This window comes from Pipistrellus kuhlii, unplaced genomic scaffold (genome assembly GCF_014108245.1).
Source record: "Pipistrellus kuhlii isolate mPipKuh1 unplaced genomic scaffold, mPipKuh1.p scaffold_m20_p_6, whole genome shotgun sequence".
NCBI classification, from domain to species: Eukaryota; Metazoa; Chordata; class Mammalia; order Chiroptera; family Vespertilionidae; genus Pipistrellus; species Pipistrellus kuhlii.
This window is the reverse complement of record NW_023425562.1, coordinates 43,230,433-43,251,275: the sequence shown is the minus strand read 5'-3', so window position 1 is coordinate 43,251,275 and position 20,843 is coordinate 43,230,433. Positions and strand designations below refer to the sequence as shown.

General features: G+C 36.7%; 1 protein-coding gene across 2 annotated transcripts; it reads left to right on the top strand.

Annotated features, from left to right (window-relative positions):
- Positions 1 to 3,441: 3,441 nt before the first annotated feature.
- Positions 3,442 to 20,185, top strand: SERPINB10 (serpin family B member 10). Of its 2 annotated transcripts, XM_036417447.2 has the most exons (9): positions 3,442 to 3,621; positions 4,162 to 4,211; positions 7,051 to 7,227; positions 9,640 to 9,705; positions 10,141 to 10,278; positions 11,213 to 11,330; positions 14,900 to 15,042; positions 15,432 to 15,587; positions 18,308 to 20,185. In XM_036417447.2, the coding sequence occupies exons 3-9, from the start codon at positions 7,060 to 7,062 to the stop codon at positions 18,710 to 18,712; spliced, it is 1,194 nt and encodes a 397-aa protein (XP_036273340.1). In that variant the 5' UTR covers positions 3,442 to 3,621; positions 4,162 to 4,211; positions 7,051 to 7,059; the 3' UTR covers positions 18,713 to 20,185. The 2 variants fall into 2 exon arrangements, with proteins under 2 accessions (XP_036273340.1, XP_036273339.1); XM_036417446.2 differs by lacking the exon at positions 4,162 to 4,211 and having other exon boundaries at positions 3,443 to 3,621.
- The last annotated feature ends 658 nt before the right edge of the window (positions 20,186 to 20,843 follow it).

Genomic DNA, 20,843 nt, shown 5'->3' with positions numbered 1-20,843 from the left:
ATATAAGAGACTTTCTTTAAAAAATATTTTTATTGATTTCAGAGAGGAAGGGAGAGGGAGAGAGAGATAGACACATCAATGCTGAGAGAGAAAATCTGATCAGCTTCCTCCTGCACACCCCACACTGGGGATTGCCCCACATTGGGGATTGGGCCTGCAACCTGGGTTTATTGCCTAACTGAAAATTGGACTGTGACTTTGTGGTTCATAGGTTAATGCTCAACCACTAAGTCACACCAGTCAGGAGAGCTTCTTTTAATGGTGTTTGTTCCAAATAGCACTCAATACTTTTGAGTGGGTCAGAGGTAGAATTTAACATAATTTAAGACCTAGAAACTAAGACACCTAAAGTTTAGGGAGTTCGAACTGGCTTGAGAGTCTGCTTATAGAAGTGTGACTGGATGCTGGAAATGTACCCCAGGTACATTTGATGGAAGGAAGGCAGGTGTGGATGACCCATGGAGCATGGTGGCTAGATAGGCCACTTCAGGACTGACTATATGCAGCTAAATCCCAGTTCTAACACTTTTGAGTTCTCTAACCATGGATGGCGAATGGTGTTTTGTTATGCTTCTTTTCTTTCAGTGTAAACTATAGAAAATAATTTTCTTATAAGGTTGCTATGATGGTTAAATGAATTCATGCATAATAAGCAATTAAAATAATTTTTGGCTCATACAGTATTTAAAAATACTAGTGATTATGATTATTATCTTTGTAAGTAATAAACTGTCTCTGGTTTTATTTACTTACTGTCAGATGATCAAACAGAATCGCAGAAAATTATTCACTTAAATAATTTTTAAGGCTTGAATTGTGGTTTATTTTCTCTAAGACATTCTTGAAAATTAGAGGTTCTTACTTTGTGCATTCTCTCATTTACTTTTAGATTCATTTGTCTATGTACTTTCATAATTCATTCAGCAAGGCAATACGTTGTGAGTCTTAAGATAGCCATATTGCACAGTCATTATTGAATTAGGGTCTGAGTGTGGAATTCTAAGTTCAAAACACTTTTCAGTACTTTAGGGTATAATTTTATTATTTTCTGGCACTGAAGTTGCTGATGGGAAAGTTGAGGTCAAGATCATCCTTACTTCTTGTATTTCTAGTAATTTTCTTTTTGTTCTTGGCAATGCTCTTGAAATTTTGCTGCATTGAGTACTTTGTAAAATGGGTTTTAAAAATTAATCTTGGCCGAAACCGGTTTGGCTCAGTGGATAGAGCACCGGCCTGCGGACTGAAAGGTCCCAGGTTTGATTCTGGTCAAGGGCATGTACCTTGGTTGCAGGCACATTCCCAGTAGGGGGTGTGCAAGAGGCAGCTGATTGATGATTCTCCCTCATCCATGTTTCTAACTCTCTATCCCACTCTCTTCATCTCTGTGAAAACTCAATAAAATATATTTAAAAAAATAAAAATTAATCTTGTTCATCAGCAGCTTTATTCCTTTTGGAAACTTGTATCTTCCTTCAGTTCTGGCAAACTCTCAGTCATTGCTATGATCTGAATGTTTGTGTCCTCCCCACCCCCATACTATGTGGAAACTCTAACTCTCAATGTAAGGTAGGGCATTTGGGAGTTAGGGTTAGGTTAGGTCATGAGGGTGAAGTCCTTATGATGTAATTGGTACCCTTATAAGGAGATGAAGAGAACAGAGCTTGCTGTCTCCACCAGGTGAGGATACGGAGAGGAGACAGCTATCTGTGACCCAAGAAGATAGCCCTCACCAAGAACTCAACCATACCAGTGCCCTGATCTCCAGGCTCCAGAACAGTCAGAGAAACTCTTGTTTAAGCCTTCCAGTCAATGGTATTCTGTTATAGCAACGCAAACTGAATAAGACAGCTATTAACCCCTCAATTGTCTCTGCCCCCCTCCATCTACTTTCTTTTTCTGGACTCCTATTAGAATAATATTGATTTACTTGGAGTTCTTTTGCTTCTTTTCTTTTCTTTATTTTATTTTTAGTTTTTGGTATAATGAACGAATTTATGTTGTCTAAAAATCAAATATATTGTAAAAAGACTAGAACAAAAACTCTCCCTCCCACTCCCCCTTCCTTATTCAATTAGATCCTCTTCCTCCATCCCCCTAATAATCTGTGCACATTGCTAAATAAAGGGCAGGCCATAAATAAGAACAATAAACTAATAAAATCATGCAAATAATATTACATTGTTAACTTAGGATACTAATACTTCTCCCACCCTCTAAACAGGCATCAGAATAGTGCACAACCATGTTGTTTTTTTAATGTAGGTAATCTATTTGTAAGAATTTTAGTCAAAGGGTGAGAAAGGAATCTGGTGAAGGTTTTGGAGAAAATAAGTAAAACTTAGCCTGTGACTTTAAAGAGATGGAACAATTTCTTGGCTGTTTTAGCCACATCTACTTTGATACATTTAACGGGTTAAAACTGAAGTGTCTTCATGCTGTACCGAGAGGCAGCGCCAGTCGCTCACTGGTGGGCTACTGTCTATCACGATGGACAGTCCCTCTATCTCGGGCCTCCATATGATACTTGCAGCTACGAGTAGTCTGGAGGCATCCATGGATAATAATATCTGCTCAGCACACGGCAGGCAGGCATCACAGAACTTCCTACCACAACTCACACTCCCTAGTGAAATACAGAGGAACATTCTGCTCTCGGTTCCACACCAGCCTTCAAATACCAAACTCTGAGCCAGTTTACCAGAAGGTATGTGTGCCCCTAGGCAGGGAAAAATAAAAACCGCATGCAGGAAAATGTGCCAAGTCTGTTATAAATAAGCTCCTCCTTTCCTTTCATCCCTTTTGGATTGTTCCTCCATTCCCACCGCTCCCTTCACTGTCTCCTGCATTCCCCCAAGCTATGCAGCTGTGATAGAAAACAAAACTGTAGCCTATTGTTTCCAATAAATATGGTGGAGAAGTGAGGGGGACATTTATAAGGAGAAACAAAAAAGAACTAGAAACTGATGAAGCAACACCAGACTAAGTAACTGATCCAGTCCCCTTGTGCCTGGGGCACGGAGATGGACATCCCACTCATCATAGTTATTCTCGGTTTTCTACACCAATGTAAGTGGGAAGAGGTGCTTTCACAGTAAATACTTCACCAGTTACATTTCCATTTTGTTGTCCATTGATATCCCACTAATTTGATGCTTTCTTTCTTTCTTTCTTTCTTTCTTTCTTTCTTTCTTTCTTTCTTTCTTTCTTTCTTTCTTTCTTTCTTTCTTTCTTTCTTCCTTTTCTTAAGAAGAAGCACTCTAATTACTTCCATTTGGCAGATTAGAGAAGAGATTAAGTAAAGTAAGGAAACTGTGAGTTACAGTTTGTCAGAATTCAGGTCTCCACATGTGGACAGACATGGAAAATGTGAGTAATTAAAGAATGCAGGCAAAACCTTGCTCATCAGTTTCTCTGTCTTTTGATTTGAGCTTCTAGCCATGATGAACCTGAAAGGAAGAGTGTAAGGGCTTATGAAAGTGAATCAAAAGGGTGGGGCTAAGAAGAGGGAGGTGTAACCATTTTTTTTTTTTTAAGTTCCTACAGTTAAAAGTTACTTAACTCAGCCACAATTTCTTACTTTAGGAACAAATTTCCACTTCTGCTCCAGGGGAAGAAAACAAGGTATTGTAAATACTTCTTTGTTTAAAAATGCTTATTTATGTTTTCCTTCTTTGTTGAAGTGCCTAGCTCAATAACAAATGATCAAGAGCCCCAGAAGCAGAAATAGTAAACAGAGCTCCATTTAGCTGGAATTCTGTGCAAATCAGAGAGATTTAATCCCAAACTGGAAAGACGGCTAAGGGGGAGAGAGCATTCATTTTTCAAAGAAAGCTAGAAAAATAGTTTTTTCAGGATTGTGAAACTATCATATGAATGGAGTTTTGTTTTTTTGTGTTTTTGTTTGTTTGTTTATTTTCAGTCACATTTCTGGATTTGCTACTTCTGTATCTATCATCCTAGGCAGAGAAATAGAACCTTCTCAGAATAATTGAGCCCAAATCATTCACTTGGCAACATGAATTTGATCTTAGTCTATTAATATGTGGGACTAATGGCTTGACTCTCTACACTCCTGTCTTGGCCACCATACCATGAGCCATTAACTTTCTTCTCTTTCATCAAATAATATAAATCCCTCCCCAACTCCCAACCTTATAGTAGGTGCTCATAAAACACCCCAAGCTATTACTTCCTTGGGAAAACAGCATTGGGTGGACATAGATGTGCTGGGTGGTGAAGAGATGTCATCTTCTGATACACTCAATTCCATGAAGTAGATGAAACCATCGTCAGGATCATGAGGAAGTCAAGGGACTTTTGACCTCCTCTTGTGAAAAAGGGCATGGGACTCCTTCCCATGCCATCTTCCTCCTCATCATTCCTCTTTTTACCCTCCTTTTGTCTATCTTCTTTCATAACCTGATTCCTTGATTTACTATTAAAATCTTAGCGACAATAAAATACAATGACAAAAGCAAGTGTATTCAGAAGCCAGAAAATGGGATTTCAGTGATAACTCTCCTATGAGATAGCTGTACCTGCTGTTCAGCCCATTTAACCACTCTGGGCCTTAGTTTCCTAGCTGATAAAATGAGATAATTGAATTAGAGGGATTCTGAAATTCTTCCCAATTCTGATATGCAAGAGTATGTGTATTTACAATGAGACATTTTGATGAAAGACATAATCATTTTCTTATTTTCATAGTTCTCTAGATTATCCTCTAAGCTCCTTTACAAATTGAGCAAAAGAGCATTTCATTCTGAAAAAGGCACACTAGGCTTTTGATTTAGAGATTTATAGTCTTCTCTAAAAAAAAATAAAAAAACAGTACAACCTTTATATGGACAAACTGTTTCCTGTAAAATTGCATCATGAAATTTCACATTCTTCAGAAAACACTTTCCACTGTTGGGTTAAACTTTACTAATGACTGGCTTAGCACTTCTGTAAATTTCTGTGAAAAAAATATTTTTCTATTGTATATGAGCTAACATATATGGGCTACATCTGATATATTAATAATGATATTAATGGGAGAATTCATGAAGTGGGAGATAACTGAATATTAGCTTTCCACAAGAAATTAGCTCTTTCATTGGAAAGAATTATTGTTTGTAGGAATTTGTTGTAAGACACTAAATTCTAGAATAATTAGTTAAAAAGATAAAAATCCCAGACCTAAGATAATATTTTCTCTTCTACCTTCATGGTGAGTATGATTTGGTTAAACATTTTTCATATAAATGTAATGCATGAGTTCTAAAAAGATAAAGTAATATATAGGCAGCAAAGAAAGCATTATCTGAATAAATATCATCCTAAAGGAAAGATAGAAGTTATTTCCAAGATAACATTGAATCTGATAAGAAACAAAATACTCACAGGAAAATTTCTAATGTCTTATGAAGGTGTAGCATTACTATAAATCTAAACTTGTTTTTCCCTTTAATCAATAATGTCAGCCTATGATTAGCATCAGCCTCTGGAATATGTAGGAAATGGAACTAGGACATGAGTTAAAGGCTGAGAAGATATTTTGTTAAGTACAAGACTGTAGCTAGAAGTAATTTCAATGGTATCACTTAATCCTAGATGTGATGAAACCAAGGCTTTGCCTACACATGCCTCTCCCTTGATTCAACTATTTGACTAGAGAGAACTGGCTTTTCTCAGGTTCTCATTCTAGTTTCCTTCAAGTGTCAGGTAGTATCAGTGGAAGACTCAGTTCTAGGTAATATTTTAGGAGGTTCCACGCTCAGGTATTTGATTTATTTCTAGTCATTTAACAAGGTTGAGAAATTATTTGACTATAAAGAGACAGTAAATTAAACTGCTATTTTTAAAAATACAGACCCGGTTAGAAAAGACTTAAATTTAAATGTTAGAGTAATTAAAAGTGATATTTAGAAGTTGAATATAATATCAAAGGGGGAGAGAGAGAGAAATCCTGAGTTCCTTTGTTTAAGAAGACCAGTTTCAGAAGGTCATGAGTCAATGAGAATAAAGAGGGGGGGGGGAGGGGGGATTAAATTAAATAAATAAATAAAATAAAATAAAATAAAAAAATAAAAAAAATCTTAGTTTCTCTACTTTCTCTACTTCTCTACTTCTCTACTTCTCTATTTCCCATTAAATTGTGCATGATTTCAAGTTTAAGTAGCTAAAAAAAATAAATAAATAAAAGGGTAGCTAGAACCCAACAATGAACATGATAAACAAAGTATTTCTATGAATCCATTTTGTACAAAGTGCGATTACTAGCTGTGGGATGTATGAAGTAGCATAAGAAAAATTCTCTCTGGAGGAACTTACCCTGGAGTTGGAAAGACAGAAATAGAACTAGCAGTGTGACAAATGCCAAGTACATGGCTAGAGCTATGTTATGAAACCTGGTGGCAGACATGCTTCTGTTCACCCCAAAGGTCAAGTAAAGCTTTCAGGGAAAAGGAGTACTTGTACAGAGTTTGGATTTCAATGGAATAAAGGAGGAAAAAAGGCATTCTAGGAAACAGGAATAATATATATAAAGTGTTAAGTAAGGTTAATAAATAAAAATATGGGTGAAAGTGGGTGAGAAAAAGTACAATTTTGAAGAGCTGCATCTATATTCCTCATTTTCTGTGCAGAGTCAGTAGTAGTGTAGTATTATACTGTATAATGAAAAGAGGCACTGGCTGAGAGGGGGACCTGGTTCCATTGCCACTTTTATTGTGACTGTCTCATCAAGGAGCTGCTGACACACCAGAACTGTTCTCTGATGTACAATACATCAGCACTGCAATTTGAGACAATTTTCTTAAACACCTTGGACTTCAGTTTTCCAATATGTAAAATAATAATGTTGGACTAATATGTTTTTAATGTCTATAAGTCCATTAAGGTCTTATGAATACAAATTAGATAATATATATTTGTGTCATTTCACTGAAGTAGAGTAAAAAAGTAACATATAACCCAACAAATTGTTTTATAAAAATAAAATGGATGAAAAGAATTATTAAGATTATTAACATGGTCTCTCTCTGCTTTTTTTTTTTTTTTTTTTAGATTTTCCCAATGGATTCTCTAACAAAATCAATCAATCAATTTGCCCTGGAATTTAGCAAAAAGCTAGCTGAATCTGCTGAGGGTAAAAATATTTTCTTTTCTCCTTGGGGCATCTCAACCTCCTTAGCCATGGTGTATTTGGGCACCAGATGTACCACAGCATCCCAAATAGCCCAGGTGAGTAGCAAAGCTCAGTCACCCTCTCTTGCCTTAAAACAAAATGTTTTATTTACCTTTTATCTTCATTTTTCTCCTAAATTCCAGATAGATCACATTTTATAACCATAGCCTCCAAAACAAAAGATGCACTTTAAAAAGTTTTCTAGCCTAGCTGGCATGGTTCAGTGGTTGAGCATTGACCTAGGAGTCAGAAGATCAAAGTTCGATTTTTTGTCAGAGCATATGCCTGGGGTTGTGGGGCTTGGTTCCCAGGGCAGGGCATGCAGGAGGCACCTGATCATGTTCTTTCTCTCTCTCTCCCTCTCTCCCTCTCTTCCTCTCTGAAATAAATAAAAATATATTTTTAAAAGTTATATAGACCATAAAAGAATTCTGGGAAAGGAAGTTGATTTTCTAGGAAAACCATTTAAGAACCTGTGTTCTCTAGCAAAATCATACACAGAGATGATGAGTTTATCAAGTTTGGTTCAACACCAAGAATTATTTTATTTGGATTATCAAGACATTTCAAGAAGTAATGGTTCACACATTAAATAGTAGAATTAGTATGTTTCGAATTTCAGAAGGATTTTCTTGAAAACACAAATAGAAAAGTCAAGTGAATTCTGTCCTTCGTACCTTGGTCGTTTCTTTTTTCAATCCCTATTTGTCTTGATTAATCTAAAAAGCCTATTTGGAGCATGAAAATGCAAAACAAATTACTGATTTGGTATAAGCATCTTCAAAACATAGTGTATGTATGTATGTGTGTATGTGTATGCATAGATAAATAACACAATAAAATCGCCACATACATGTGTATGCATGCATATGTAAACTTATACATATATGTGTGTGCATTTTAAATAAAAATAAACAAAAAAGAATAAATTCAGCCCTAAATCATACAATGGAAAGACCAAATTACAGAATTTTCACCCAAAAAGGTGTCTTCTGTGCCAAGCATGGACATGGGTACAGCCCGTAATTCTGGGTAAGATGGGCAGAATATATATTCTGTGAGTTTAGGTTTAGGCTATCAACTTTATTCTTGTAGTTCACAAGATACATGTGGTTTAAAACAGCAACAACCAGAATCGTGGTCAATAATTAATTATCAGAGGTTTAACCGAATTTCACTTTGGGTCTGTTTCATATAAATATATTGCCCTTGTGTTATTTCATATCCATTTAAACTTTAACAGCTTTAGTTTGCACCCCTTTTCTCTATGGCAAATGGTCCCTGTGCTGTTACTGTGCGACAGCAGGAGCTTTGGTCAGACTTTGTTCCTCATTGTGAGCTGGGTCAGGATGTAGGAGATGGACTTATCGCCTTGTTTTTTTACAGTTGTACAATTCAGGGGAAACAAGGGTGCCCACATCCTTCCTATTAACCTGCAAATAAAACTCTGGGGTGTAAATAAAGAATGCATCCATATGTCAACAGGTGATAGACCAACGTTTTTCAACCGCTGTTCCGCGGCACACTAGTGTGCCGCGAGATGTTGCCTGGTGTGCCGTAGGTGCAGACAAGACAAGAATTTTATAATTTTTCACTATTTTGTTTACTTAATATTTCATAATAAAGTAATTATAAAATACTTTCTTTGTGTTTATTTGATTCCTATTCAAGAGAATTACTTTATATATAGTCAATATAGGCACAGAGTTAAATTTTTTAACATTTTCTAATGGTGGTGTGCCTCGTGATTTTTTTCATGAAACAAGTGTGCCTTTGCCCAAAAAAGGTTGAAAAACACTGTGATAGACAATGGGAACAAAAGCACTGTCCTTGGAAAAACAACAATTAAAACCCCTGCATTTTCCAGATAATCGTGTGGTGACTTTTGTTTAAATTGCTAATTGGACTCAATGGAACACCTAGCCTTCTTTTCAAAGCAACCATACATAAAAAGGAAACTTGGAAAACAAGAGAACTTTACCTCTATGGGAATTTCCAACATCATCCTAAATGTCCTATATAAATATTAAAATAAAGAGCAACTGAAATTAGACTTTAAAAAAATTTATTTAAAAGCAACTCTTTTTAAAAAATAATTATTGGTTTTAGAGAGGAAGGAAGATGAAGAGAGAGATAGAAACATCAGTAATGACAGAGAATCATTGATCAGCTGCCTCTTCATGCTCCATGCTGGGGATTGAGCTCACAACCTGGGCATGTGCCCTGACTGGGAATTGAACTGTGACCTCCTGGTTCATAGGTCCACACTCAACCACTGAGCTATGCTGGAAGGGCTAAAAGCAACTCTTGACTTACTATACTATCTAGTTCAGCTGACTACTGTTCAATCAAATCAGAACCCCCTTGGTTTATTAATTATATGTTCTGTGGCAACGTATTTATCAAGATCCGTTTGATTATTTCTCTGCAAAGTGCACTCACATACTGTCTTTTTATTGAAATTACAGGTGCTTCAATTTAACAGAGATCAGGACAACAAATCTTATCCTGAAGGTGAAAAGAAAAGGAAAACGGTATATTTTGTTTTTTAATATCCATTTGCTGATAAGGGGGAGACCACTTTTAGCACCTGCATGATAATGGCTAATTTAATCAAACTTTACTGGGTAAATATTCTTAGAAACATACGTTAAATTTTTTTTCATAATACAAAATGTCTACACTCTTTGGAAGGGTTATCTTTTTTAACCTTATCTCTTCTCCTCTTTTGCTTCTCTTTCAAAACTGTTCTACTTTCAAAATTATTTCTGCTTTTGCAAAATAACTTATGCCCTCAATCATTTTTATGTTTTTGCCCTGATAACATTAGAGAAAATATTATCTATTTTATAATTAATTTCATCTTTTTGTCCACAATACACCAAATTATTTCATTTAGTTGTTGTTTGTTCTTATATATACAATTCTTGTTCTTTGTTTTTATTTGACTAATCCCTTTTCTTTTAAAGGACTTCACCTTGGGGAAGGTTGAAGAAATACACTCCAATTTCCAGACACTCATCTCTGAAATCAACAATCCCAGTAATGCCTATATACTTAAAACAGCCAATGGGATATATGCAGAAAAAACATACCCATTTCTCAATGTAAGTGCAAATATGTTATTTAAAGCTGATGAGAAAAAAAAGAGCTATGTGAGTTCAATCGATGAATTCTGTACATTTCTTTAGGGATCCCAGGGACAATTTTAAGGTGGTCAGCATTTCTGGTAAACAATCATGTAGACCAGTCAATAAGTGTCTACTTGTAAAGAAAACCAATAATAGGTCTCAAATCAGATCTACTTATCAGATCTTTATTCAAAGTAGTAATATATAAATGTGATTTATATAATCTGTGTGTCAGAATTTGTTTCATGGGAAATGGAATAAAATCTGTAGAGTATGAACATAGGGTAAATCTGAAGGAGCAGAGGGCAATGTTGGCCACAGAAATATGCCTGGAAAGTGTGTAATGGAGAGCAAAGCTGACATTGGAATCAGACAAGTCATTTTCCATCATGAGTTCAGAGATTTTGGAAGATTCTTAACATGAGATAATATCAACTTTGCCCCTTCTTGAGTGCTTGGAATCCCATGGAGCAGGCCACGACTTCATCCTTAGTTCAGACTCAAGGGCTTTTCAGAGGGATCTACCCAGAAGCCAGGACAAACATTTACTTATCTCATATTTGTTCATTATATCTTTGGCACATTTTAGAAAGGAGCAGGAGAATAGAGGTGTCCAGTGGGCAAAGAGGAAGGACATTTGGCAAGGTGGAGGGATAGCAATAGAGTCAATAAACCTATCTTGAGATTTCAAGCTGTAATGTCAGAGCTGTATGTGGCAGACCTTCCTCTATACCTGAAGTTTTGCAAGGCTAGTCAGTGCCCAGCAAAATTTAAAGAAGAGGAGTGTAGTCTTTGACCAATACAGGAGTGGAAAAGAAAGAAGGGAGCAGTGTGAGTGATAACCTAAATAGACTTGATTTCTCAGTTTTGGGAAAACCCTACAAAAGGAAATTTTACCTGTATCTTTCAGAAATATTTAGAAGACATGAAAGCATACTTTGGTGCAGAGCCACAGCCTGTGAACTTTTTGGGAGCTTCTGACCAAATCAGAAAGGAGATCAACTCTTGGGTTGAAAGCCAGACTGAAGGTAAGCTGTTACCAAAGTGCTTGTCTGTGTGCTCTCTCTAAGCATTGGTTAAAAAAAATTTTTTTTTATTGATTTCATATCTTAAGGGAGAGAGAGAAATAGATAGAAACACCTCACACTGGGGATGGAGCCTACAACCTAGGCATGTGCCCTTGCATGGAATCAAAATGGGGACCATTCAGTCCAGGGGCTCTATCCACTGAGCTAAATGGGCTAGGGCCAAGCATTGTTTATTGCTACACTGTCCACAGTGCTTTTGAAATTAACTCTGCTTCCCCTGAAGGATCCCATGCATAATAGCTCTAGTTTTAGCTTTAAGTAAATAACATATAAAAGGCCCACTCATAGTTGTTACTCAGAATATTAATGTTCATTGGAGTGAATTGAGGAAATTGGCAGCCCTAAATTCTCAGTTTCTTTTTCATGTAACTAGTGACTCAAAAGCCATGGTGAGGCAAGAGTAACCATTATATTGAACTCATTCCTGATTTGGAGTCATCCAAAAGTTGATTCTTTTAGAATTAGAATTAGCTAGCATTTACTGGGTACTTGCACCATTCCAGTTTACAAGAGGACCAAATAGGACTGTAGAAGGAAAAGCTCTTTGTAATACATAACTCAAATTCAACATGGTAAAGGTGGAAGAATGGTAAAGGGTAGAAGAATAGAAAGAGGCTGAACTAGTTCTCTGGTCTTAAATTTTTAGCCCAAAGACTGGTATATTGTCTGGAAGACAGTTGGGAACCCTACAGATAGGGAGGCTAGGAGCAAATAATAATCTGTTACCTTTTCACCCAGCAAAGCCTTTCAGACATAAGAGGAGACTTGTCATCAGATGCTACATAGCTTGGTCCTTGTCATGCTTCCCAGTGTAGATTGACACACTCCAGGGGCATGATAACTGTCTAGATGACAAAGCTGTCCTAGAAATCTTCCTGTAATGACAAATGTACCATAAATCTGCATTGCCCAATTTGATATGGTCACATGTTCTATCCACAGGTGATCAGAGATGATTTGAAATGTGGCTAACTCAACAGAGGAACTGAATTGTTTAACTTTAGTTCATTTTAATGAATTTAATTTAAATTTAAGTAGACTTTTGTGTCTGGCGGTTACCATATTCAACAACATAGATGCTATGTTTTAGAAGAACTAAATAAATACTTTAAATTATGGAGTAAAGAGTAAACTTCAGATTATGGTCACTATATGGTCAAAATACAGAATGGGCACACTTTGAAAAATCCTCTGTTGTCATTGCACTCATCAAGTGAGAGGTCCCCCAAATTATGCCCACCCTGGACATGGTCAGAATCTTTTAAGTCCCTGTTTCTCTAATTTCTTGTCTGCATTCCTCCCACTGGCTCTGTGGACTTTATTTCTTAGAAGTGGAACCTTCTAATGAGGAAGAAAGTTGAACATTTTCTGTATGTTATTTTACACATTGGACACAAATGGGGACTATTCAACATCAATTTAAGTAAAGAATTGATCAGCTGTTCAGGAACTTTGAATTTGTCTCATTCTTATGGAGACAATGCTAGGAACACTTAGGCATGCCTAAGTTCTAGCTGAACCACTTGAAAGAAGCTTCTTTCCTTAGCCCTTCAAATAGGTCTTTTTCCAAATAGCCGCATGGATTACTGGGACACAGGGCTTTTCAGAGTCAAATTCTCAAAGATAATACCAGTCATTTGTTGGTACAGATTTTTTTTTCTAATTTGTTTTCTTTATAGTCTATAAGCTCCTAAAATGTGAGGGATTGGAGAAAGTTATTGTGTGCATATTTGTGATCTCAAAATCTATCACGCACTTGGCAAATTGGACCCTCTAGTGTCACATTAATATGTGCCCAGCAGGACTTACCAGTAACCTGAATATCGGTGAAGCCAATGTCCTTCCCATTACCTAGAGCTACCAAGGATGCGTGCAATGAGCAAGCCAGTAGATGGCACTTTAACTCTGAAGAGGATAGCACAACATTTCTTAGAAGAGTCAGTTTGCTCTGCATTGCTTTGAAGTTGTCTGTAAGTACATTTTGTAAGCCCTTTGTCAAATAAACTAACAACATGGCTGTGGATTCAAGAGGCTATGCTCCTTGAAAACCTATGAACCCTGAGAACAGGGCAATGAAACTTAAGTCAACTACCTTGAGATCAACCTGTGTAAACCACAGTCCTCGGTATGCTATCTATTTGCATCTACCCCTCTACAAATGAAAGAATAATTTATTTGGTATGACACAGAGATTTAAAAAAAACTTTCTGTGCAAAAAACCATATTCAAAAAACGACACATGACTCCCAGGTTAAGTCATCATTTTTTTTTTTTCCAAATTAAGTTTAATATACTGTCTTTAATCAGATGGAAAAACAAATATGAAAGTTTCAGAAAATTTTTACATCAGCATTGAAAAACAAATTTATATTTAATTTTTAAAACCTAAAAGTCTGTTTTGTGGGGAAAGTGTGTTTGTTTTATTTTGTTTTGAGTAGACATGTTCTAGCTACACCTCGGATCTAGTGGAATCTCTAAAAGTGCTGCCCTTAGAACATTTAAATAAAGCTGCACAGTGTTTGGGAGATGCCCCTGTGAAAACTGTAGCGGTTGAGGCGTATGTTGGAGCCCATAGCAAAGGCTCATAAGAACCAGTTCACATCTCTTCAGGGATTAGGACTTGACGTATCTTTTTTGGAGGATACAAACCGACAATGGTAGTGTTCTAAAAAAATTCTTAACCTAAATATTATCTTAAAGAAAACATCAGACAAATTTGAACTGAGAATTAATGGACATTCTTTTTTTAAAAAAAATATTTTTATTGATTTCAGAGAGGAAAAGAAAGATAGAAACATCAATGATGAGAGAGAATCATTGATTGGTTGCCTCCTGCACGCCCCCTACTGGGAACCGAGCTCACAATCTGGGCATGTGCCCTTGACTGGAATCGAACCTGGTACCTTTGAGTCTTCAAGGTAGAGACTCTATACACTGAGCCAAATTGGCTAGGGCTGATGGTCATTCTTACACAACTTTTTAAAAACTGTCAAGGTCATGGACGACAAGCATTGACTGAGAAACTCTCCCAGATTAAAGAGAACTAACAACTAAGAGGAAATGACAATTAAACATAGCTTGAGATCTTGGATCGATTTCTAGTCCAGAAAAATAAGTTATTGGAACAACTGATAAAATTTAAATAAGATCTGTTCATAATATTCTACTAAAGCTAACTTCCTGGTCTGGCCAGTGTGGTTCAGTGGTTGAGCATTAACCTATGAACCAGGAAGCTTCAGTTTGATTCCCGGTCAGGGCACATGCCTGGGTTGAGGACTCAATCCCTGGGAAGGGGCATGCAGGAGGCAGCTGACCTATGATTCTTTCTCATCATTGATGTTTCTATCTCTCTCTCTCTCACCCTTCTTCTCTGAAATCAATAAAAAATATTTTAAAAAAGATGACTTCCTGGTTTGGAATATTATATTTCATAATCATCATTTTTGTAAGTGTGGTATTTCATCAAGATTTAACTATACCATTTGAAATCTGTCCTTTTTCTCTTGTAGGAAAAATCCCAAATCTCCTACCTGATGATGCTGTAGATTCTGCAACCAGAATGGTCCTGGTGAATGCCCTTTACTTTAAAGGAACCTGGGAACATCAATTCTTAGTCCAAGACACCACAGAAAAGCCTTTCAGAATAAACAAGGTAGGAATCATTTAATAATCAGTATGGATTTTCATGTGTTATTGTAAAGAAAATCCTCTTTTAAATTCACTCCTCTTTTTAAATATATGTTCTTATAAAATATGGCTCTTACTAGGGCACAGATGGCTAAAGTGAGCATTCCCAGTTTCATCCCACCTTGAAAGTTTTTTTTTTAATCTAAAAATAGACTATTCACATATTTTATCACATATGATGCTACCCAGTTGAAGGCATATTTACAGAAAGCAAAGTCTGAATAACTTTATTTAGTATTTAACAGGGGACCACCAAATTGGCCCAAGCACCAGGCTCCTGGGGACCAATGATGATAAAGAATGAAGGATTTGGTGAAACACCTCCTCAGTGACTTTGCTCCTTATTTTCTATAGACTACAAGCAAACCAGTGCAAATGATGTCGATGAAAAAAAAGCTTCCCGTTTTTCACATAGAAAAGCCACAAGCAATCGGCCTTCAACTCTACTATGAGAGCCGGGCCCTCAGCCTGTTCATACTGCTGCCAGAAGACATCAGTGGGCTGGATGAGGTAAGACATCATCTGTCTGACTCGAGGATGATTCTGGTGTTTACCTCCATGTAACATGGCCTCTCTGTCTCCTAAATTGTAGAGGAAGGCAACCAATACCATTTCAGCTTTACAAAACTCTGTAGGGATGATATGGCTATTTCTTAGAAAGTGTCAGTAATTGACAGATACCTGTAGCCTGGGGTAGTCCCAAGAACAGCAACACGAACAACAAAGATATTCTTTGTCAGTCAAAAAGTTGTGTGGATTGATCATTCAGGTCTTCTCCCTTTGGCAGGACCTACCTAATGGGAAATTATTATTATTATTTTTTGTTAATCCTCACCCGAGAGTATTTTCCCATTGATATTTTTGAGAGAGTGGAAACCTCCCTATCTTACCTTGTAAGAAGAGTCACATTCTTACAAGATAAGCCTTTCTAAGAGTGCAGCTTCCTAAGGGAGGGACTGAAGAGGGAAACATCAATGTAGGAGAGACACATCCATTTGTTGCTTCCTGCATGTGTTCTTACTAGGCCTGGGGATTGAGCCTGCAACTGAGGTTACTAGCCCTTGACCAGAATCATACCCAAGACCCTTCAGTCCATGGTCCGAGGTTCTATCCACTGAGAAAAACTGGCTAGGGTAGCAGATTAATTTTTTAGTCACCTGCATTAAAGTAGCATTAGATGTACATTTTTAAACAGTAAATTTACTTCCAAAAATTGTAAACACATTTTTATCATGTAAATAGTCTTCAGAAGAAATAGTCTATATAAGTATCATCTTCAAGTATTATTTATTTATCAACCAAATTTCTATTAAACATACATAATTTTGATCAGATGACATACCTGAGCAATTTGTATGTCTAAATTGAATATTGATTTCTCTGCAGCAAGTGGCCAGTCTTTTTTTGTACAGTGCCTGATTTTTTATGTGTGCTAGATTTTTTTTATACTTAGACCTTTTCAGGATCCTACTAGTATGTAGAGAAGATTTTTTCACTGTATCATAAAATTTTTGAAACTGGAGAGGATGGTAAAAATAAGACCACATGTGGACACTAAACCGTGAGAGTCACATTTTTACAAGATAAACCTTTCTTCCTAAGGGTGCAGTCTTAAACTTAGGATATTGTCACATTATTAATGTACTAGAGGCCAGGTGCATGAAATTCATTCACTGGGGGGTGTCCCTTTAGCCTGCACCCTCTTCTATCTGGGACATCCCTCTCATAGTATGGGATTGTTGGCTCCAAACTTCTTGCCTGCCTGCCTAATTGCCACTAATGGTAACCACTTCTTGCCTGCCTGTCTAATTGCCACTAACCACTCCCCTGCCAGCCTGATTAACACCTACCTGCTCTCCTGGTGGCCCGATTGCCCCCAACTGTCCTTCCCTGCTGGTCTGCTCTTGCCCCCAACTGCCCTCCTTTGCTGGCCAATTTGGTTCTGATTGGTCAGTTTCTATGCCAGTCAGTGTCTCTGGGTCTATCAATGGAGCCTGATTAGAAAGGCAGGGCTGATCAGCAGCCCCAGTGGAGGCCTGATGAGAAATGGAGGTTCAGTTGCTGGCCAGGCCTAGAAAGGGAGAGGCAAGTGCTGATCAACAGATGCCACAGAGGCTACAGATCAGACCCTGCTTCTCTCTTCAGGCCTCTCTCCAGGCCTGAGTCACAACTCCCTCTGCAGTCAGTGCTGGGTCACTGCACCTGTAGCTGCAGCAGTCAGTGGTGGGTCACTAGAGCAACTCAGCACTGACTGCAGGACTGACTTCCGGTTGGTGAAGCCTCTGGTTGTTGTGGATGTGATGGATCCAGGATTTTTATATATTAGGATGTCATTTACAAGTATGTCATTGACAGCAAAACTTGGGTCTAAAAAATTCACAAAGTAGCAAAAGCACATACTTTGAGACAAACAGGTTATTAAAAAAACTCAAAAACTGTTTTTCTCCACATACACATATGTATATATCCATACATATATATTTATTATTTTAAAATTTATAACATAAAGAGGAAAAAAGCACCCTCAAAATCACTATAAAAACAGACATTACTCAGGGATAGATGGTGATGGAAGGAGACTTGACATGCGGTGGTGAACACACAATACAATAAACAGATGATGTATTATAGAATTGTATACTTGAAACCTATGTAAGTTTATTAACCAATGTTTCCAATAAATTTTTAAAAGTCATTACTCTTAAGATTTGGGGATTTTCCTATCTTTTTTTTCTCTTTTCTCCTTTCTTTCTTTGCATTGTTTATGGTTACTAAATTCATACTGTTGTGATTATAGACATCTTATTCTATCTAGGATTTTATGTTAAAAAAATTGTCCCCAATGTTAATAAAATGAATGGATTTTTTGCCCTGACATACAACTTGTCCTATAGTATATGTTTTTGTGTTGATAACATGTAAATTACATCTAATTTTATGTTTCTGAGTGTATTTTTCATCTTGTGCATATTATCATGGAAGTACTTTCAGTTTGAATCAAGATAGAATTCTCTTACATCCTGAGACCCATCAATCTGCAGACCAAAGGTTCTGTAGGTCAACCATGTGAAGGATGTCATGACCCAAAGAATTTCCATACATATGTGTTTTGTTACCCTGGGTAATGGGAGTAATCGTAATCCATCAATTATATAGAGACCTCACTCAACCCATATTTCCCACTCCACTTTGGAATGACTGACTTTTTCTCCCTTATTCCATACCTGCAGCTGGAAAAGGCCATCACCTTTGAAAAGCTGAGTGAGTGGACCAGTGCAGACATGATGGAGATGTATGATGTGAAGCTGCACCTTCCCAAGTTTAAGCTGGAAGAGTCTTATGATCTCAAGTCAGCCCTAAGCAGCATGGGGATGAGCGATGCCTTCAGCCAGAACAGGGCTGATTTCTCTGGAATGTCCCCAGAGAAAAACCTATTTCTGTCCAATGTTTTCCACAAGTCCTTTGTGGAAATAAATGAAGAAGGTACCGAGGCTGCAGCTGGTAGTGGGAGTGAGGTGGGTTTTCGAATCAGACTCCCATCCATTGAATTCAGTGCAGACCACCCATTCCTCTTCTTCATCAGGCACAACAAAACCAATAGTATTCTCTTTTATGGGAGATTCTGCTCCCCCTAAGCCTGCTTCCTTTTCATCAAACAAGACGATGTGATAAATACATCATAAGATGGAAAAACAATTATACTAAAAACTAGTTTGCAGTCTAGATATTTTTCACATTTGAATATTAGCAAATAAATCTTGAAATAATGCATGCTAGTGATACTGTCATATCTTTATGGCTAGAAAGAATGGCAAATTTTATTTCTTCCACTAGACATTTTTTAAAATGTGGCCTTTACTTACATTTCCAAACTACTGTTACTCAACTAAATGCCTTATAATTCTTGAGCTGTCTGGTCATGGTATTATCACTTATGTTTCACATGGATAATTTAATGAAGAAAAATCTTTATAAAGACAATATATTGATAAACAAGAATGTTTTGACAAGTATAATTTTGATAGTTCATAAATTACCCCTGGAAAATTAAATTTGCCTTTTCTGTTATCTATTTAAAAATACGATGTTGACATTAATGGCAAAGCTAGTGAAAGCCAAATGAAATTTGGGAATTTACTTAACAGCAATGCACCAATGTTGGCTTCTTAGTTTTCACAGATGTGTCTTGGTCATATTAGATAATAGTGTCACTGGAAAAGGAGCAAGCTCTGAGCAGGATCGGCCTGTAATGCATGGGTTCTTGACTTTGTGCAAGATAGATTTCACAGTACCAGACCAAGTAATTTTTAGGATATGATTATTAAAGCTGGGAATATGAAACAAAAGGAGGTCTCAGGGGAGAAGTAGCAACAGGATAGAGCCCAGGTGAGTGATTCGGCTCTATAGAAACTGCTTATTGGTAGTCTCACCAGCTGTTATTCTAACTTTAGAGATTAACTGTATCACTCTAGATTGCTTGTTTAACTTTATTTTACAATTGGAAGAGTGGATCAGACCTGAACATTATTATATAAATTAGTACAAGAAAATGTATTAAACAAATGACTATGCCTTAGCTACAAAGATGGAAAATTTTAATATTTATGATATTTTATCATCTCTTTATGAAACATTTCACATTAAGTCACAATGAAAGAAATCACTTGTGGAGATTTTGCCGCCTGGCATTTTGCTTCCATCAGCCAGCTGTAGATTGCCCACACCTTCCTGTAATGGCAGACAGCTTCTGTGAGCTAGTTCTGACCTCGGGCAAATTTCTTTGCCACTGGCAGACAGCACATTTCTGTGTCACCCATACCTTCAAAGAAGTCTGAATCTCTGCCCCAGGGCATTAAGCTGCCTGTAGGTAAAGGTACTTCTTGTCTGTGAATGAGAAATAAACTATTTTTTTTTAAATGTGATCAATTTAAGAACATCTTTTGTATATTTTTCCATCACTAGATGATTTTATTACTAAAATAAAATATTACTAAAATAATATGAAAACTCTCATGTATTTGCATTTAAACTTGGAAACACAATTCCAAAACTTCATAAAAATCCTCCAAACAGAAAACATTTGGTGGGCTTCAAACTGTAAAAATGTTTAAAACACAAGGTTTAGAAAAATTATCTTGCAGAAAGAACTGATTTTCAAGAGGATGAACGGTTTTTTACCAGTGAGATTTCAACTAGAAATATTTGCACAATTAGTATATGGATTGAAAAAAATAAAGTGTCAAGATTTAGTAAGTAGAACCAAAGCTACTTTTATTCCATTTAAATCAGCCCATTTCTCCAGCAGCCTTTCTTCCTGATGGCCATCAATGATGCAAGTTTAGAAATAAACTGAACTTAAAACCAGGTCTTCAAATTAACTCTATTTCAAAGCCTTAAACTAAAAACAAACAAACAAACAAACAAACATTTAATTACACTGGTCTCATTAAATTTTTAAATTTTTGTAAGCAGAAAAAAAGTGTATTTCTAATAAAATTTTTATTTCTTATTCGTTTTAATTTCTGTTGATGTGTTTTATGGTGTCCGTCATATATTAATAGTTAACATATTAGTACACATAAGTTCACATAGGTACTGGGGATGTGTGCTCAACAATTGTTCTGATGGGGTACCCTACGCAGTTTGGAAACAAGTGGCTTTAGGAACCATTTTTCACGTGTGGGTTTTGCTTTTGGTTAATTTTCAAAAGCAAGTTTCAGTCTCCAAACTTTCCTTGCCTGCACACACTGAGCAGGAATTCTGCGC

Excerpts from the sequence above, each read along its gene's own strand:
- SERPINB10 (XM_036417447.2), top strand. The coding sequence starts at position 7,060 with ATGGATTCTCTAACAAAATCAATCAATCAATTTGCCCTGGAATTTAGC. Across the intron at positions 7,228-9,639 it reads CAGCATCCCAAATAGCCCAG|GTGCTTCAATTTAACAGAGA; the intron begins GTGAGTAGCAAA and ends TTGAAATTACAG. Across the intron at positions 15,588-18,307 it reads ACATCAGTGGGCTGGATGAG|CTGGAAAAGGCCATCACCTT; the intron begins GTAAGACATCAT and ends CCATACCTGCAG.